The 18134-nt window shown below is 38.7% G+C and overlaps 1 protein-coding gene across 1 annotated transcript in view; it reads left to right on the top strand.

Annotated features, from left to right (window-relative positions):
- Positions 1-18134, top strand: part of ABCA4 (ATP binding cassette subfamily A member 4) — a 60022-nt gene that overhangs the window by 7986 nt on the left and 33902 nt on the right. The window contains exons 5-13 of the mRNA XM_058029999.1: positions 72-199; positions 4306-4503; positions 7031-7120; positions 7484-7724; positions 9177-9316; positions 10400-10516; positions 11282-11479; positions 14606-14811; positions 15567-15743. Of these exons, the coding sequence (XP_057885982.1) occupies positions 72-199; positions 4306-4503; positions 7031-7120; positions 7484-7724; positions 9177-9316; positions 10400-10516; positions 11282-11479; positions 14606-14811; positions 15567-15743 (1495 nt within the window). The remainder of the gene's footprint in view (positions 1-71; positions 200-4305; positions 4504-7030; positions 7121-7483; positions 7725-9176; positions 9317-10399; positions 10517-11281; positions 11480-14605; positions 14812-15566; positions 15744-18134) is intronic.

Consider the following 18134-nt stretch of genomic DNA (forward strand, 5'->3'; position numbering starts at 1 on the left):
CAGGATATGAGCTGTTCTTTAACTTCCTTTGTTTGGTATCTCACTGATCTGTGCATTCTTTTTTCATCCAGGAAGAGGAATACGAATTCTTGACATTTTGAAAGATGGGGAGACCCTCACTTCCTTCTTGCTAGAAAATGTTGGCCTCCCAGATTTTGTTGTTTACCAGCTTATTAATGCTCAAGTGCGCCCTGAACAGGTGGGTAGGGTTTAACAACTACCAGGTGGTTATCTGTGAGGAACCAATCTCCTGGCTCTATGTGAAAAGTAGCCTCAGTGAAGGCCTTGGGCCCAGAATAACTGATGCCTTATGGGTCGTTTGTTCAATTTCTCCATTTGTTTTTTGTGAATCTAGAGGAAGAGATGTTTGGTTTGTCTTTAAATAACATTTTGAGTATACATTAAATATTACAAAATCATTAAATAAACAGCAAAATTCTGTTGTTGCACCCAAATAATGAGCATTAAGAAACAGTACTGGCAAGTACTGCATCCATCCCCATGACTGAAGACTTGACTCAAAAACATAAGGAAGCTGTGCATCCTTTTGAGATAATAGTCCTGATGAGAGAAGAACTATTGGAGGTTCTTAATTTATAATTTCTCTGCCCTAACGTCAGCATGGTATCTTTTTGCTATTGTCTTACATGAATAGGTGAAAGTGGAGAAACAGACCCAGTTTCTTTGATTCTGATTGAAAAATAGATTTGCTCAGAAAATTCAGAGTGAAAAGTGCGAGTCAAATCCCTCCTGAAGCAGCTAAGCAAGGAGCTATGTTTGACCAAGTCCAGGCTGTCTCTGCTCTGCACGTACATGCTGTAAATGCTCCTGCATGGTGGCTGGGAGCTCGCTGAGGAATGCTCTATTAATGAATGAATGTTGCTGAATCGGAATTCTGGAACAATTTCTACACTGCATTAGTGTGGGTGGAAGCAAGTGAATAATTGAGGCTGAAAGACACAATTCCTCTGTTTCTCTGCCACATAAAATGCAAATTCTAAAACTGTGTGTGGGCAGAAAGAAGGAGGGCATTCATGACTTTTCATGCAGTTCCTTTTGTGCATCATAGGTTCCAGTTGGTGTGACCAGTAGCCAAATTACTTATTTGCTGAATTCTTGATTGGTACCTGGGGAAGCCCTCCCCTGTCCTCACTTTATCATGAAGCAATACCACAAGACCATACCAAAGCCAGTGTAAATTGATACATCCTATGCATTTTCACACTTCCATGTCAGCTGAGATGTTGAAAATTTACTTCCTTGCTGCTTGTGACAAGGAGACTATATACAGATATCTTGCTGGGTTTCTCTTTTCCTATTAATCCCATACCTCTTCTGCACCAGAGATCTGCTGTGTCAGGAGAACTGAGTGCTGTTAGACTCTATTAGCTCCCCAGTGGCATTCATTCATCTCCTGCTAAAAATTCTGCTTGCCAGTGTATGCAGGACTGAAGTTTTCAACATCATCACCAAAAAATAATTATTGAAACCTGCTGGAATGTGGTGTCTTTCTGCTGCATTTTCTGTGCTGATGTAGAAAGAGATGTAGTTCTCTTTATGGTGGAAATTAAAGAAATTGAGTATTGGTTAGAGGAAGCCAGAGGAGATGTGGTGTTAAATACCACTTTTGCTGCCCTCTATGCAGTTTCCTTGTTAGCAGTAATTGCAGGGATACAAGATCATCTCGCCAGAGCTGATTTACAGCTATGAGGAAAGAAAGTGCTCTGAATACTTCTTTCAGGTGAAAATGACGCAGAAAAACCAATCTCATAATTTTAAAGACACAGCAAGAGAATTATTTTCAGTAGGAATTGAACACTGGCATTTTCTGTGGGAGATTATTTGCTTCATTGCAATAGCCCTTCTTGATAAGCAAGCTGCTAGAGCTGGACTTCTGCATGGTTGAGGTGGAAGTTTCAGAGCCATGACTGGACCCTAGATCCATGATTGTCTTAATTCTCAGCCGTGATAGTTCATCTCCAGTTCTTCATGCTGCTCTGCCCTCTTTTAGCCTGCTTGTTTCTGTACACCCTTTCCCCCTGCTGCTGATGGCACAGAGCTGATCAACCTGAAAGCAACTTGTTTACAAAAGCCTGACTGTTGCCAACAGCTGGCTGGAGATCTAGGTCTGAGCCGCCTGGGAGTCAGGAAATGACACACAGAGCTGAAAGCTAAACCTGATCAAACAGCCAACTAGCTGAAAAAATAATTTGGACTTCATCTTGCCAGCTTTGGCTAAACAGTGACACATTGATTAAAAAAAAAAAAAGTACTGAAGTTTCCCTCTGAGAGCCTGCTTTTTTGAGTCATTCTAAGATAAAGATAAGAAACTGATGTTAAAGCACAACAATAAGAAGTTCATGAAAGATTGGCAGCAGCACAGCCTACCGGAAAAATTGGAAGGGTGGAGGTTTGGTGTTTTTCTAATCCCATCTGTTCATGAACATTATTGAAAAGCAGTTACAGTTTGTAAATAGCAACTCCTTTTTTTTTTTCTGTGTTTATCCTTGTTAGTGATGTTAATGTCACTGTTTCCTCATTTCACAAGTCAAATCAAGGTTCCCAGGCTGCCTCCCTGTGCAGCCCATTTTCATTGCAGTTGACCCTGCCTGATGAGGACCACACAAAATGAGGCGTGTATGGTTAAAAAATAATGTTCTTACCACACACATCCTCAGGACTTAAGTGACCCAGCAAATATGCTAATTATTTCACTGACATAAACTAACTTAAATCCAATTCAAATGTTCCAATTTGAGGGAGGGCAGGGATGGGTGGTTTTGGAGGTTTTTTGCAAGGCAGGCTGGATCTGTCAGTTGAATTCCTTCTTTTGCATTCTGCATTTCTCTGCACTGTCAAACTTGTGTTAATAACACCTTTATACCAGTACAGCTGTAGTGATGATAGTGCCTCTCAGATACTTCTAGAAATTCACATCCCTGTTTTGCATCATAATTCCAAAATACAATCTCTGTGTAATTCAGAGCCCCTTCTTTTTTTGTCAACTGCTGCTCCATAAGCTGAAGCTCAGGGCAGTCATGGCAGATAAAGTACAATGGTTTTCACATATAAAATTTTTATAATGATGAGTTTCCTAATTTGCTTAGATAAGAAGTAAATATACATCTATGTCTGACCTGGTATAGCTGTGGTGTGTTTTTTCAATCCATATGTCTTGAAGACTGGAATGCTCAGCAGATTGTTTTTCTAAAGAAAATTAGTTTCCTGGGTAGATTTTGACAATTTCTAATAAGAAATTTAATAACTTCTTATTAAATTCATTTAGTCTAATAATATTGTGTCAGTGGATAGTTTTTGCTTAGTTTTGAAAGTCTGTGTTCATCTCAAACACAGCATGCATTTACAGTCATCACAGTGCTCTGAGCAGTGTTTTCCTTAAATTTGCACTCTGAAAGGAGATGGACAGAGGATGAGAACATTAGCTTATAAGCAATTTCCAGGACTACTTTTTATTATATTTCCTGGTACTCTATATTATAAAGTAAGTAGAATTTATTCATAGACTACAAAGATTCCATAACAGCAATGTAAATCCCATGTAAATCTACTCATTTCTATAGAGTTATTCTGTGTGTACATTGGTTTAACTAGAAACTAATGGGTTCCCATTAGTTGAACACTAAAGAGAAAAAATTTGGGCTTTTTCTGTTCTATGTTTATGTTAGAAGTGGTAGTCAGTAAATGGGTGTGATTTAATGTAGAATGGCTTTGAAAATCCTGGCTATGTGCCTGTGCAGAGTGACAGCGAAAAATGGCTGTGGGAAGCACTGTAGTGAAATAGTCATAACTGAAATAGAATGCTGAGGGAAATCAAGCTTGAGAATGAGAGGTATTGTTTTTGGGTTTTTTTCTTAGAGCAAGTAACAGCAAAAATATAACTAACCTGAATATAAAAGGTAGAGTGATGTAGTACAATCATTTGGTCCTGGGAAAATAATTTCAAGCAAGCTGCAGCTATTCCTCCTTAGCCACAAGGATGGGTGGCATGGCTTCAGGTGTGCTTAGATGACAGTGAGGAAGGGAAGATGACTCAAAGGGACTTTTGCAATGGAAGAAAAATCACTAATGAGAAGACAAAAATATGTCTGAAGGCAAGATGATCTAGCATATCTTTAAGTGAAGGTGATTCAAGGGTTGATGCTTCAGCTGACCACATCTCTCTGCCATTCATTAAAATATTAGCAGGGGCTGATATCAAACTGTCCGCTTTTGATAAATTTTTAATTGTTCCTGAGCAGTATGCAAGTTTCATAATAATAAGTAAAACACTGGTTTTGTTTGCAGTTTGCCTATGGTGTCCCTAGCTTGACTCTGAAGGACATTGCTTGCAGTGAGGCACTCCTGGACCGCTTTATTATCTTCAGCAGCCGAAGAGGTCTCCCTTCTGTACACAAGGCCATGTGTGCCCTGTCCCAGGACAGTCTACAAAGAGTAGAAGATGCCTTGTATGCAAATGTTGATTTCTTTAAGCTATTCCGGCTGGTAAGTATTAACACAATTAACTCTGCCTTATATTGTCTTTTTTTTTCCCTTAAATTTCATTGCCCTTCAAGATTTTTTATTTTTTTTTTTTGTACTACATCACCAATTTTCTGAGTGGTCTTAGTTTATTTACCCCTGCAAATGTAAGGTTATGGATGTGTGATTGTTAACCTACCACCAGCAGGACACCAGATAGTTCTGAGTACATTTTGGAATGAAACAGATGAAATTCACAGTACAGCAGAACTAAGAGATTCAAATGCAGTTTTTAATTCAAAGTTTGTGTTGAAATATTATCTGGTCTTTCCAGTCTGTGTAGCCAAACAATGTGTGGCAAACCTATAGGGAATCATGAGGATTCTGGAAATACTGGATGCAGCCCATCCTGTCTTTGCTCTGTCCAGCATGACAGAATTTTACATGGCAGTCAAAATCACAGTGCAGCTTGAGCTGGTGTAGCCATGTGAGCCATTTTGAAAAAGCCAAACCAAACTCGGAAGTTGTGCTGGCTTTCATCACTCTTTCTATAGAAGCTTTTCCTTACTCCTGTTCATTTTCTTTGCCCTTCTTTGTGTTCCTGTTTCTACTGTGACTTTGCTATGAATTCGCCACTTCTGCAGCCTTGGTTTAGTATGGCGATATTATGCCACTCTATAAATATGTATAAACATGGATTAATATTATTAAAGTATATAATAAACTACAAATTACATTAAAAAATATTAAATGGCATAGTTTTCTAGTATTTCATTTGTATTCTGCATACTGAAGTGATGCTTTCAGAGAACTATTAATAAAGGCTCCAGGGTCTCTTTCCTCATGATATCAATCTTAAATGTCCATCACTATGTATATATCTTTCATGTTTGTTTTCCCTATGATCATGCTTTGCATTTTTCAACACTGAATTTAATTTGCTGGTTTTCACCTTTAATGTGATGTCATGAAACCATCACATTGTCAGTTTGCTTTATAGGAGCAGGCAGGATATATGAAAAACTCCTCAAGTTGCATAGGAAGTATTGGTCAGACTCTTCTGCCACAGCAGTGTAGCACTAAGATTAATTTAACATGGATTTTGTTCAGCTGTGATTTTCCCAGAACTGGGAACAGAATATACCAGGAACTGCAATTGACACACCAGCAAAACACTGTTTGATTATTGTAGCATTAATAGTCAGTCATTGTGCCCATGTGATTTTACCAACCCTGACAAGGATTTGTGGTCAGCTTCTGAGAGACGCTTTTTTCCATTCCTAAAAATATATTGTCTTATGTTTTCATGTATCTTATGCTTGTTGGAAGTAGCAGAGAATTAATACTACAGTATTTCTAAAATAGATTTTTGAGGTATTTGAGGTCTTCAAGTGAATATTCACAATGTACTGCCCAGCATTTTTTACAGGTTTACAAACCCTGTTCCTCAGAGTTTCAAAAAGACCAGGTTCAGGCAGATGCTCCAAGAACACTGTATAATCTTTGCACAGACTGGTTCTCCTTAGGGGACAAGGAGAAGTATATTTTGAAGCCCTGCATGTATTCTTCCTGCCTGAATGTCAAGTGACAGATCAGAACATGCTAACATGAGCTTTCCATAAAAGCTCTTGCCTTTGTGACTCCCTGCCAGGTACCTACACAGTGCAGCTGTCTTCTGCTTTCTTAGCCACCTACTGACTGAAGGGAATGGCAGGCAATCAGCAGGGTGTGTAGGCGTATTGGGGAAGGCTTTTTAGGGGCTTGTCTCATTAATATCACAGTCTAGCTGTCTACAAGTCCAGCTTTGTATTTTGTTGTACTAGCAGAAGAAATGCCTGAGAAAGCCTCAAGAGTGCCAGCTCCAAGTGCATATGTGATTCTTTAGACAGCTGACAAAGAAGGATGCAGTGATGCAAACTGGTATGTGACAGAATACCATGGTGTCACCTGTTTCTTTTAAGTAACTGATAAATAAAATGTTAACTTCTACTGAAAAGGCAGTTTGGTCATTCTGAAGAAGCTTGGGAAAGTAATGGTTTCTCTCAGGTTTGACAAACATTGAGGACCAGACTATTCAAAATCCAGGAGTTTCCAAAGTATAAAGTTCTACAAATTATTTACCTCCGTGGCAAATGCAGGCTTCTGTGTCAAACCTTAGCTAAATTTGGAAGTCACCAGGAGTCTGTATATCTCACTGGAAGAATAGCCTCTGTGAGAAGCAGCTTCTCAAATGTCCTATGTTCCAGTTACTGCAGACCTCCTCCATCTTTCCACCTTTTGTCATGGTGGGCTTAGATGAGCAGAACAAATCCCCAGATATATTTTAAGTGGCCTGTATTTGTTTCAGCCTTACATGAGAAAAAACATCCGCACAGATTTCTGTGTGTCTTGCACATGGGTACAGGATTTGTGGCCCCATAAGACAGGCTTATAAGATATTGTTCCAAATAACTCAAAGAATTTGAGCTACAGAGATGCCATTTGGATTTTCTTCTCATTGTTTTAACTGTTGTCATGTAGAAGGTTGTCCCTATTTTTTATGTATTCACAGCTTCCCTCTGTGTTGGACAGAAACTCACCAGGTGCTGACCTGCAGGCTTGGGGGAGGGTGCTGTCTAATGTCTCCCAAGCAGTGCAAAAGGTAAGTGGTCTAATAATAAATTACATCACTTTTCTGTATAGCTCATAGTCTTTTTTTCCTTTGTTGTTTTTATGTTCCAGTTACCCACTTTACCAGAAAAAAAAATAGAACTGTTGGGGAAGAGCTGATTCCTTAAAAATTCATTCTTCTCTCATTACAAAATAAATGTAGACAAGTGTATTCTTTTCTTCAGAAAAGATATGAAGGAACAAGAACTGAAAATGGTGTATGTGACCAGGGCAGAGGAGATGAAAGGATGAGGTTCTGACCGCATTTGCACTTTACCTGATGGCGCAGCTGTGACCTCACCAGATGCTTACTTGCCTTGAGGGCTACCATTAACCAAGTCTTGTCTTACTGCAGCTGGCCAGGAAGCCAAGTGTTCAGGACCTTTTGAGGGTTCTGCAACCATTTCTACAAGATGGAAGACCAGAGTCCTTGGGCCACTTGGTGAGTTCCCTGTCAGATCTTTTCTGTGGCTACCCAGAAGGAGGTGGATCCAGAGTGCTTTCCTTCAACTGGTATGAAGATAACAACTACAAAGCTTTCCTGGGGATTGACTCAACAAGGAAGAAATCTGGTTATCTTTATGATAATACAACCAGTAAGTTTTCCCACCAATCCATTAAGAAACTCTTGACAGGTGCACCTTATATTCAAGTACTAGCATAGAATCTTGCTTTTATAAATAACATTTTAAAGCAGTTGATTTAGGAAATTAGAGCCAGGTGAAATTATTTTACTCCATACTTGCTTCATAGCTGGAACCAGAGAAGCCCAGGACTTGACAACTGACAGAAATACCCTTTTTTTTTTTTTTAATATGGAAGGCGTAATCATAGCCATGATCATAATTAAGACTGTTCCTCTGTTTTATCTTCTATTATATGCTACTGATATCAGGAACAACAAGATGTTCCTGAAGAAGGTTCAGGAAAAGACAGTATCACATTCTGGAATTACTTTTCTCCAAAGTATTTTTCTAAACTTTATTTTTTCTCCTAACTTGTTTGATGGCCTTGGGCACAGGAATTTAACAATCTCTCCTTTCCAATAATAGTCAATTTGATCCATGGTGGCTGTTATTTTCCTGCATAAAACTGCATCTATTTTGTAGCAGTAATGTTCTACAGCATGATTACATTTTATACAGAATATATTTCAATTTACCAATTTTTGTTGCTTTTATTTCCTCATTCTTTATTTCCTCCTATTGTAATAGGATATAATGCAAAGAACAACCAATTTTTTACCATTTGTTATTTTGTCTTTTTATTATGTCCCCTTCTGTTTGCTAGTTAGTTTTTCTCTACACTGAGCTCACCAGCAGTTTTTTCTGTACTACCAGTCATGTTATAGCTGGTAGCTCTGTGTCCCTTCTGCTATGATAGATATGATTGCAGATGACAAAGTACAGATGGGCACTTTGCTTACAGAGGCTCCTACCTTTCACTGTTTTGTTAATACTTGGCTCTGCTTATGCCTGTGACTTCCAAATGCCCAGTATGCCCAGTACTCCCTCTCTTCAACCAGGAAACAAATTAATTGAATGCTGTCCAGGCAAACTAATTACTTCATAGTGTAGGGGTAAGATAAAAATATTTATATTAAAATATTTAATTTTCAATTATTGTAGGAATCAGTTCTGAACTGTTCCGGAGTTCAACATCCAAGTCCACAGGATCAGCTTTGTATTAGTATCAGCTGCAATACAAAGGAGCTAAGTCATTAGGAGTAAAGCAAATAAAGCTCAAACTGCTCAGTCAGTTCTGAGCTGTCTTGTTTCCTTCCGTTTGAAATACCATGAAAATAACAGCAAATTTCAAATAGTTATTTATGTTTGCTTTTCCAATTTTCATAGCATATTTTACAACTCCAATATCTACTTAGTAGTCTTCCTGTCCATTCAGTCATTGTACTTCTGCATTGGAGAATGTGCTTTCACTCATTCAGATTCAAAATGTCTGTGCTGCAACTAAAAAGCCCCGCAGGATGTTATGTGTGATAGGATTTTAATAGGGTTTTACATAAAGACTGTCTTTCTTTCTGTCTTTAGCACCCTTTTGTAATGCATTGATCCAGAACTTGGAATCAAACCCTTTAACCAAAATAGCCTGGCATGCTGTGAAGCCCCTGCTGATGGGAAAAATTCTCTTTGCTCCTGATTCTCCTTCTGTACGGGAAATTGTAAAAAATGTAAGTTTTGAAATACAAAAGTGTACATTTCTAAAAAACTGTACCCCAAAAACATATTTTGAAAAACAGTGACAGTCAGCCTAATCAGATTTTCTTCTCAAAACTCCATTTGTTCTGATGGTCCTGAAGGAAGGACAGGTACTCTGTTCAAAAAACAGGAGACAGGTCTTCACTGATTCATCTCATCTTGGTCCATGCTTCATGGTTTGTCCAGCTCACCCAAGCAGCTTTTTGTTGGCATGATTCCACATTTACACCAGTAAGCATAGTAATATTTATTTTACAGAGGTAGGAACATGAGCAGCTCTGTGCCAGTAAATATTTAAATGGAGCAACTGTGAGACTTAGATAATCTTATTGAGAACTAACACTGAGATATTGCAAACCAATAGCAACATCATGGTTTATTATTTCATCTTTTGAATGCATAAAGAATTTTCACTTCGTTAAAATAGGATGGAACCTGGACTCTTCAGCAAAATGCTTGAAGTTGAGTGAAATTAATCTGAGCAGTTAATCAAGGTTGAATATGACCCAGGTTTTGGCCACCTCATAAGCAGCAATTCACTACTCCAGAGAACTGTACAAGGCACAGAACTGCTGCTCAGATTTCACACAGAAAAACATCAGATTTACAGCAGCTCAGCATTTCAGGTCTTAATAGCATAGCTATGGGAGTATCTGTCTTTTCCAGCTGCCTTCCATTCATTCATCTACTAACATCATCATCTTCCTTTTTAGTTCTTAATGGGGAGAGATAGTCAATGGGAAAATTCTAGATAATTCTACCAAAAATCTGAGTATTTTAAGGAATTGAAATTACCTAGGCTTAATGTGCAATTGTTTTTTCCATTACATATACCACGGAATTTTATCCTAAGTGAATTTGATTCTGTCTGGATTTTATGGATTCTTTTTCTGATGGTTATTAAAATTTCTGCTATTTGAACAAGTTGGATAAGTTTTGAAGGTAAAAAATACAGCTAAGTTAGAGGTTCCTCTGTCACCAAATCCTGGATAGATCATAAATTCTGTCTATCTCCTTAGATTTCTAACATTCTTTTCTGCTGGTTTTTTTATCAGGCAAACTTCACTTTTGAGGAGCTTGAACGCCTCCGGTTGTTGACCAAAGCTTGGGAGGAAGTAGGACCTCAGTTGTGGCACTTCTTTCAAAACAGCCTGCAAATGAACATGATCCGTGTATGTTATAAATTATCAGTGATCCTCAGTAAGAGCAGCCTTTCACCATCTTTTATTTTTATTCATGGAGAAGACGATTAATTTTGAAAGGTTTGGCCAGCAGCACAGCCTTTGCAGCAAGGAAGCTGTGGCCTTTAAGGCTGTTGACTGCTGAGCTTGGTTTGAAGGCAAGTCATAGATGCATTACAGCATCCCTGTGGCAAAACCTCAGATCTGGGCAGTCAAGAATCTGGGTAATGATTTCTTAATAAAGGCAGCAATTGCTGCTTCCCCGCCTCGCAAAAATGTCTTTCAAGAACAGACAACTTGATTTTCTTGAATTCTATATAGGCAAAGAAGGCAGTAAGACTATACTTTTTCTGGGCCAGACAGAAATTTATTTTGGGATATTGCTTACTTCTGCATCATTTAGATTTGACTTTGATCAGCTGCAATCACTACCTGTAGTTAAAGTTTATAAAGCAGCTCATACTAGAAACATACATTTGATTTCCTCATTTTTCTGTATTGTATTAGACATTTATAACATTTGTCCTCTTGCTTGTAAGGAAATAATGCAGTAAATAGTCAAGGAAAGATTTCTTTTCATCCATTCTTCAGCTCACACATCCAGTTATGCAATGACCCATTTGTAAAATTGATTCTTTAGCATACCCTTTTGTCCTTTTTCATGTGTTGAAAGAGTTCTGGAAATGGAAACCTTTCTAGCTAAACAGGGCATGGAAAGACCCATCATTGTGACAAAGCTGTCATATTTTTGTTCAGGACTCTCTGAAGCACCCTACAGTGAGGGACTTCCTGAACAGCCAGATGGCTGCAGAAGGTTTCACCACAGAGCAAATCATCAACTTTCTGCACAATGGATCTTCAAGGAGCTGGGAGAAGGGAATGCCGGACTTTGACTGGCGGAACATCTTCAGTGCTGTAGACCAAGTTCTGCGTTTGCTCAGTCAGTATTTGGAGGTAAATTTATCCCTGCCCCTCTAGTTGTAGAGGAGGTCTTAAAACCAGTTAGGCTGTACTGGGTCTGTGGTAACAGACAAGAAAGTTAAAATCATAAAATATTTGTTTGTTTCAAGTTGGACCTCATTATTAAATCCATGTATTTAGAATAATACAGTGGCACAAGTACATGAATGCTTAGTATTTAAAAAAGTTCAATTTGATGGTCTTCAAATGCTTTACTCAAAATGCTGGTTGACTGAACACATTTCAATGCTGAGAGGCAGAAAGTGAATGCAAAACTTCAAAGAATTTGTTTTTTTGTAAGTATTAATAACCAACAGGCCACTAATTTCAGCAAGGTCAGGAGCAGAGGAACAAATAGTTCTTTGGTAAGTCCCCTTGCAGGTTTTTAGCACCTGATCAAAATTCCATTGAAACCAATGAGGGAGTTTCCACCTGTTCTGTGGTCACTTCTGACAAGATGTCTGTCTTTCCTGCAATCTGTACCTCTCTTCTCTAGCAAGTTGTTTTTAGTGGTGCCTTCTGAGGATTTTTGAGAGAAAATTGGTACCAGTTATAGGCAACAGCACTAAGCCTAACTCCTAATTTCAATCTAGTTCAGTCTAAAAGACCATTTGTCCCTATCAAGATGGCAGGAACTGAAAGTTTATCTGCCTTCCTACAGCTAGTACAAGAAGGAACAATAAAGGCTTTGCACAAAGGTCTGCTGATTCATTTAATGATCTTTTTGTATCATGTTAGCAGAATTATTTCTTGTCAAACTGAGCTAAATATATTGTGTGCAGCAGGTCAGTGCTGGAACATCAGTAATACCAGAACAGTTACTGTACCTGGTAATAGATCTTTGTGTCCTAATGTTCTTTCTAATGAGCTTATTCTTTAAAGTCTGCTGTTTACACGGAGTTGTAAGCACTTGAGAATGCTTTCCCACTGTGCCAGACACAATGGCAACAAATAGCTCCCTTTGGGGAATAGCCTGCTCCTTACCTCCATAGTATGCAATGAGGACGGGGTGTTGCCAGCACCTGTCTTTGGCAACTCCAGGTCTCTGCTGCAAACTGTGATGCAGCTGAGAATCCCACAAATTATGCAGTGGCTGCTCCTCCTCACCACCCCAAGAATTTCCTGTTTTTCCCTTTGATTACCTTAGGCCACAGAACTGCTAAACTATTAGTGAGAGCTATGCAGTCACTTCTTGATGTTTATTATTCTCTGGTTTTAACTTCCAAACCTGTTCTTATTATTTTGATTTTGGTTTTCCCATTTTCATTAGACCATTTTAAATTGTTAAATAATTACTGGGAGCAGATTTGAAATAAATTTCCCCAAGTAGCTGAAGAATTAACTTTGATATAGTGATATTTATGAAGGTACAAACTGAGTTCAAATTCACTGGGGGATAAGAAAAGCCTAGGTAGAGCATACAGCCTTTGTTTTGAATGCAATTCATGTTAAGAGAAATAAATTCTAGCTTTGGCTCATAGATTACTATATAAAACGTCTTCTCACTTTCAAACTGTGTGAATTATTGCAACACTCCCATCTAGCCCTTTGTTCTTATACAAGCTTTGATTTCACTCTACTCATGGAGAAGATCTATAAGCATTTGTGTTTTGAACACTTGCAGCTTCCTTTACTGGACCCCTGGACAAGAGCCTATGCTGCTCCTCAGCCCACTCCAGGCATTGTCTTATCTGCAGTGAAAATCTAGACAAGTTCAGTTGCTGTCCCTATCATTTGCCAGTATCATTCTCACAGATTCCCCTGGAGAACTGTCTGAGTTCTTCTGCAGCTGAAATAAGTATCTTGAAAATAATGCCTCCTGATAAAGAAACAACAAGTAATCCTCCAGACCCTGCAAAGTTCCATAGCTCCACAGGAAGGGTTTGCTTTGCACTCACTGCCACTTTTGCAAGAACTAAACTAAATTCTTAAACTCAGCTAACACCATGTGGGATAAATGTATTCCAAAAAAATTAGTGCAGTATGATCCATTGGTCTGATTTTCTTTCTCTTCTGACATGAAAAGCTTTCTGCCTTATTTTGCTTTCTGATATGAAATTTGATGTACGTTAGTTTTCTGAAGCAAAAGGGAAAATGAACTCCTACAAACACTAGGAAGAATAAAGCCACAAAATAGTGTTATCAATTTAAGCACTGTTCTGTTGTGATTTAAAAAATATATTTTCATATGGATCCCATTAAGCTGTGATAATATAAGTTTTAAGGGAAATATAGCATGATTTCTCACAGGGAAGGGTTAAGTAAAGGAGTCTTTAAGATTAAATAACAAGTACCAGTATGAGCCCTTTGATGTAGACTAATTTTTAATTATTGGCTTGCAAGAAATGATCAAGGAGATAAGATCAAACAAGTTAGCCTGTTGGAATTTTATGAAGCAAAGGAATTCAAAAAGTATCTTTCCAATCAGAGTTTAAATACTTCTACCCTCTGTTAATATTTTGCCAATTCTGAGGGGCAGAAGCTAAAATACAAACATAAATTTGTAATTTTACAGATAACTAATGCTAGAGTTTATAGCATTCCCAATTTTTTTTTTTTTTGCAATGTCTGCTAAGTAGGACTAAGTAGGACCTAAATGGAGGAACATAAAGGACTTAGGTTTTGATGAATTTTTGTCTTTTATGGGCATTGATAAGAATACAGTTTGTAGTAATGACGGAGACCAAGAAAGAATACCTTTTTTTGAGATAGCCAATAAAAATGACTCATTAACTTAAGTCAGGACCAGTTAGATAAATCAATTACTTGTCTGGTGTTACATAGGAAGGAATGTTGAAATACCTAAGAGATATTTAAATTTAAATGTATGCTGTGACTTTTCCTAGTGCTTCACTTGACAAAATGCTTTTCACCTGAAGTCCACAGCCAATGTTCTTTTCTTACAGATCAGTCATCCTTTAGCTGTCTAGTATTCACTCAGGCACTTCCTGGGCTGAAGAAGGGAGGAGAGAGTCAACAATAATTTCAACATAAAGCTGAAAATAACAGTTTCAGTTGAACCTACTTTACTTTTCTGTTTTCAACCACTGCTGTTTGCTTTAATGTACATCTCTTAGTATTTTAATCCCATGCAAGTTTTCTCTTTGTAATTATTTGTAGTGTTTGACCTTGGATAAATTTGAAGGTTATCTTGATGAAGCTCAGCTGACTCGTCAAGCCCTTTATCTGCTGGAGGAAAACAAATTATGGGCTGCTGTGGTTTTTTCGGACTTAGAACCTACAGCCAGCAGTCTCCCACCACATGTGACATACAAGATCCGAATGGACATAGACACAGTGGAGAAAACAAACAAAATCAAAGACAGGTATTTACCTGAAAGGGCTTCTCAGTTCTTGCCTGCCATGACATAAATATGAGAGACACAAGGGTGTTGGAATCTGTGTTGGATACATATGTAAAATCCAGCTGTATTTGTTAGTAGTTACAGTGTAGTGCAGTGCAGAATCCATCTCCATTACCAGGTGCTAACATAAATGGTATCACTCTTGTGACAAGCCAGGCAGTAGGTAGGTGCAGGAATACAAGGCAAAGGGATAATTCTGCTCAGAATCTGTTCAGTAACCTGCTTCAGTTTATAGATGGCCCCACCATTGGGAAAGACAGACCAGGAAGTCCTGCATGGGTTGTGACTCATCTTTCCTCCACCTGGACAGCAGAGCTTCTCTGCTGTTCCTCCTCAAGTCCCCCCCAAATAGACTCACTTAAAGGGATATAATTTCTCAGGACTGTCTACAGAAGAATATAATGGTATCTGGTAGTTACAATTCTAAATACAGTTATTTCTATTCTAGAACAGTTATTCTGCTACGGGACTAATTTATGTACATTTTAGGCCAAAATTGCTATTTCAAGTCAGTGTAGAGAAAATAAAAGGGAAAAAAAGAGCCTTCTACTTTCTTAAGCAATATGGTCTGATAGACCAAAGTCTAGAAAAGACAACTCCAGGCAGTGTCCCTACAATTTCAGTTGCTGTGATTAATTAATTAATTAATTAGCCCCACAACCCTTCCCTAAAGTCATTGCTTACTCAAATAATTTCCATGTGAATTTTCTTTTGAGGTACTGGGATCCTGGTCCAAGAGCTGATCCTGTTGATGATTTACGTTATATCTGGGGAGGCTTTGCATATCTCCAGGACATGATTGAGCATGGGATTATAAAGACCCAGACCAGCACTGAAGTGCCTTTGGGAATTTATCTGCAGCAAATGCCATATCCATGTTTTGTGGATGATGTGTGAGTAAAAGCAGTTTGTCTTAATTCTATTGAATACTTGGATTGCTGGATGGTTTAAGATTCTCAAGTACCAGTATTAGCCCTAAGTTATGAATGTCCTAAGGTATAAATGCAAGAGTAGTAACTGAGACATAGCTGAATTAATTTGTTTTTTTCCTTATCCTGTCATAACTCAGACTCCACAAGCCACCTTTGCCAAGATTCAACCCCTAATCCTAATCCTGGCCTTTGTTTCATCCAGTGCCCAGGCCTAAAATGAACTCAATACACTAGCCCCTTAAAAGCAGGATTTTTTTCCAATTTCCTTCCCTGTTCACCGTGTGCTTGCTCCAATGCTGCAGTCTGTGATACTGCAGCTGTTCTCTTATACTTTTCACTCAAAAAAAAAAAAAGGCATTAAAGGAATCTTTTCATAGTTTTGTCCATGTGCTCTGACAGCAGGCAAATGCTACTACTTCTGATAAAAGCAAATTGCAGACACATAGATTGGCCTGTCATTCCCGTCACTCATTATATGTTGGTCTGACAGAACATCACCCTGGCAAGCCTGCTGTCTAGTTCTTCTCCACTGAGAATATTGCAGAAGCAGAAACCCCATCTGTGCAAAAGTTCTCTGAAGTCTGCAGTGGCCACAGGCAGTTCAGGGTTGGTGTCCAAGCTCAGTGATGGCCTCTGCAGAGATCCTGCTCAAGTGAGGCAAGAGAATCCTCATGGTAACCTGTAGGCTGTGCTGTGCCCAGCCTAGTGCTGGTTACCTGTATCCATCCACAGGCAAAACTCAGTGTGCCCTAGGCCATATTACAAAAGCATGGGTTTGTTTCTCCAGACTAGATTGCTTTCCAGGACATTTTTGGTGAAAAAGTGAAGATTTTCCCTTTGTTTTGAAACTGATGTAGCTTTGATATGGCAAAAACGTAGTTCTGTAGGGCTCAGACTTAGGAAGCTGAAGACTTTTTGCTCCTTGCCTTTAGCAACTGTGAGCTTTTGGCCTCTAAACAATCAACACTGGATTCCCCAAACCCCATAATACATAGCAGTGTTAATTAGTAGTATTAAAGTGCACACATAAGGATGAACAAGTACCCTGAGAGCCTGAATAATAAAACCATCCACATCAATTGTAACTAGGGAGAGGGAGATGTATTCCCTCATCTTCTTCACCACATAACTCCCTCAGCACAGCAAGGCCATCAGTGCCAGGGAGACATTGTTTACGTTAACATGTTCCCAGACTCAGCAAAATGAAGAGATAAACAGTGCAGCTGACAAACTGTGGCCTGTACAGGACCTTGTTAAAAACTCCTGTAACTATTGTGTGCTTAATAGAAAACTGCCTCTGGCTCAGCCTGCATTGCGTGCCAAGGGCTGTGGTGAGTTGGCTGTGAGTGGATGCCAGGTGCCCACCAAGCCTCTCAATCACCCTCTTCCTCAGCAAGAAGGGAGAAGAAATTAAGATGGAAAACAACTCATAGGTCAAGATGAGGCCCTTTACTAAAATTAAAACAAAAAATAACCCAAAGATTCATTCACTATTTCCCATCCAGCAATGTCCAGCTACTTCCTGGAAAACAGGGATTCAGCATGCATAGCAGTTGCTTTGGAAGACAAATGTTGTAAATATCAAATACCCCCACACACACACTTTCTCCTCCTTTTCCTTAGATTTTATATCTGAGCAGACACAATATGGAATATCCCTTTGGTCAGTTTGGATCAGCTGTACTGGTTGTGTCCTGTCCCAAGGTTCTGCTCACCCCCTTGCCTAGTGGTGAAGTGGGAATGCTGGAGAGACAGCTCAGATGCTGTGCCAGCACTGCTCAGCAGCAAGCAAAACACTGGTGCATTCTCAACACCTTTCTAGCTATCCATGCAAAGCCCAGCACTGTGAGGGCTGCTATGGGGAAAATTAACTCAGTCTCAGCTAGATCCAATATCCTGACTCATGGTTTGTATGAATTTCAGCAACCTTGCTTTTTTCAGCAACTAATTGGTTTATTTCTCTTGTCAGTGAATCTTTGGAGCAGAAAGACAGTGACACTCCCATATTGTTAACCTTAACATATGTCTTAAAATATTCTTTGTAGATCATAGTAAAAGCATTATGGAAATTCACTGTGAAGAAAGATGTATTTTCATGAAGCACCAAATATTTTGTAGCCTTCAATAACCATTAGAACCTCTTTGTAAAATAGAAATAACATTCATCTGACTCATGGGAATGCAGAAACCATTACCTTATTAATACTTAGGATGCTTGTGAGGTTTACTAGTGACATGCTATTGATGTTTGGACTGAGACTTTACAGTTCTGTATTTAATTAATTCACTCTTCCCCACTCCTTTTCCTTTTTGCTTTTCATCTAATATTTCTCTGTTTTACCTAAATTTAAT

The sequence above is a fragment of the Melospiza georgiana genome, chromosome 9, assembly GCF_028018845.1.
Source record: "Melospiza georgiana isolate bMelGeo1 chromosome 9, bMelGeo1.pri, whole genome shotgun sequence".
NCBI classification, from domain to species: Eukaryota; Metazoa; Chordata; class Aves; order Passeriformes; family Passerellidae; genus Melospiza; species Melospiza georgiana.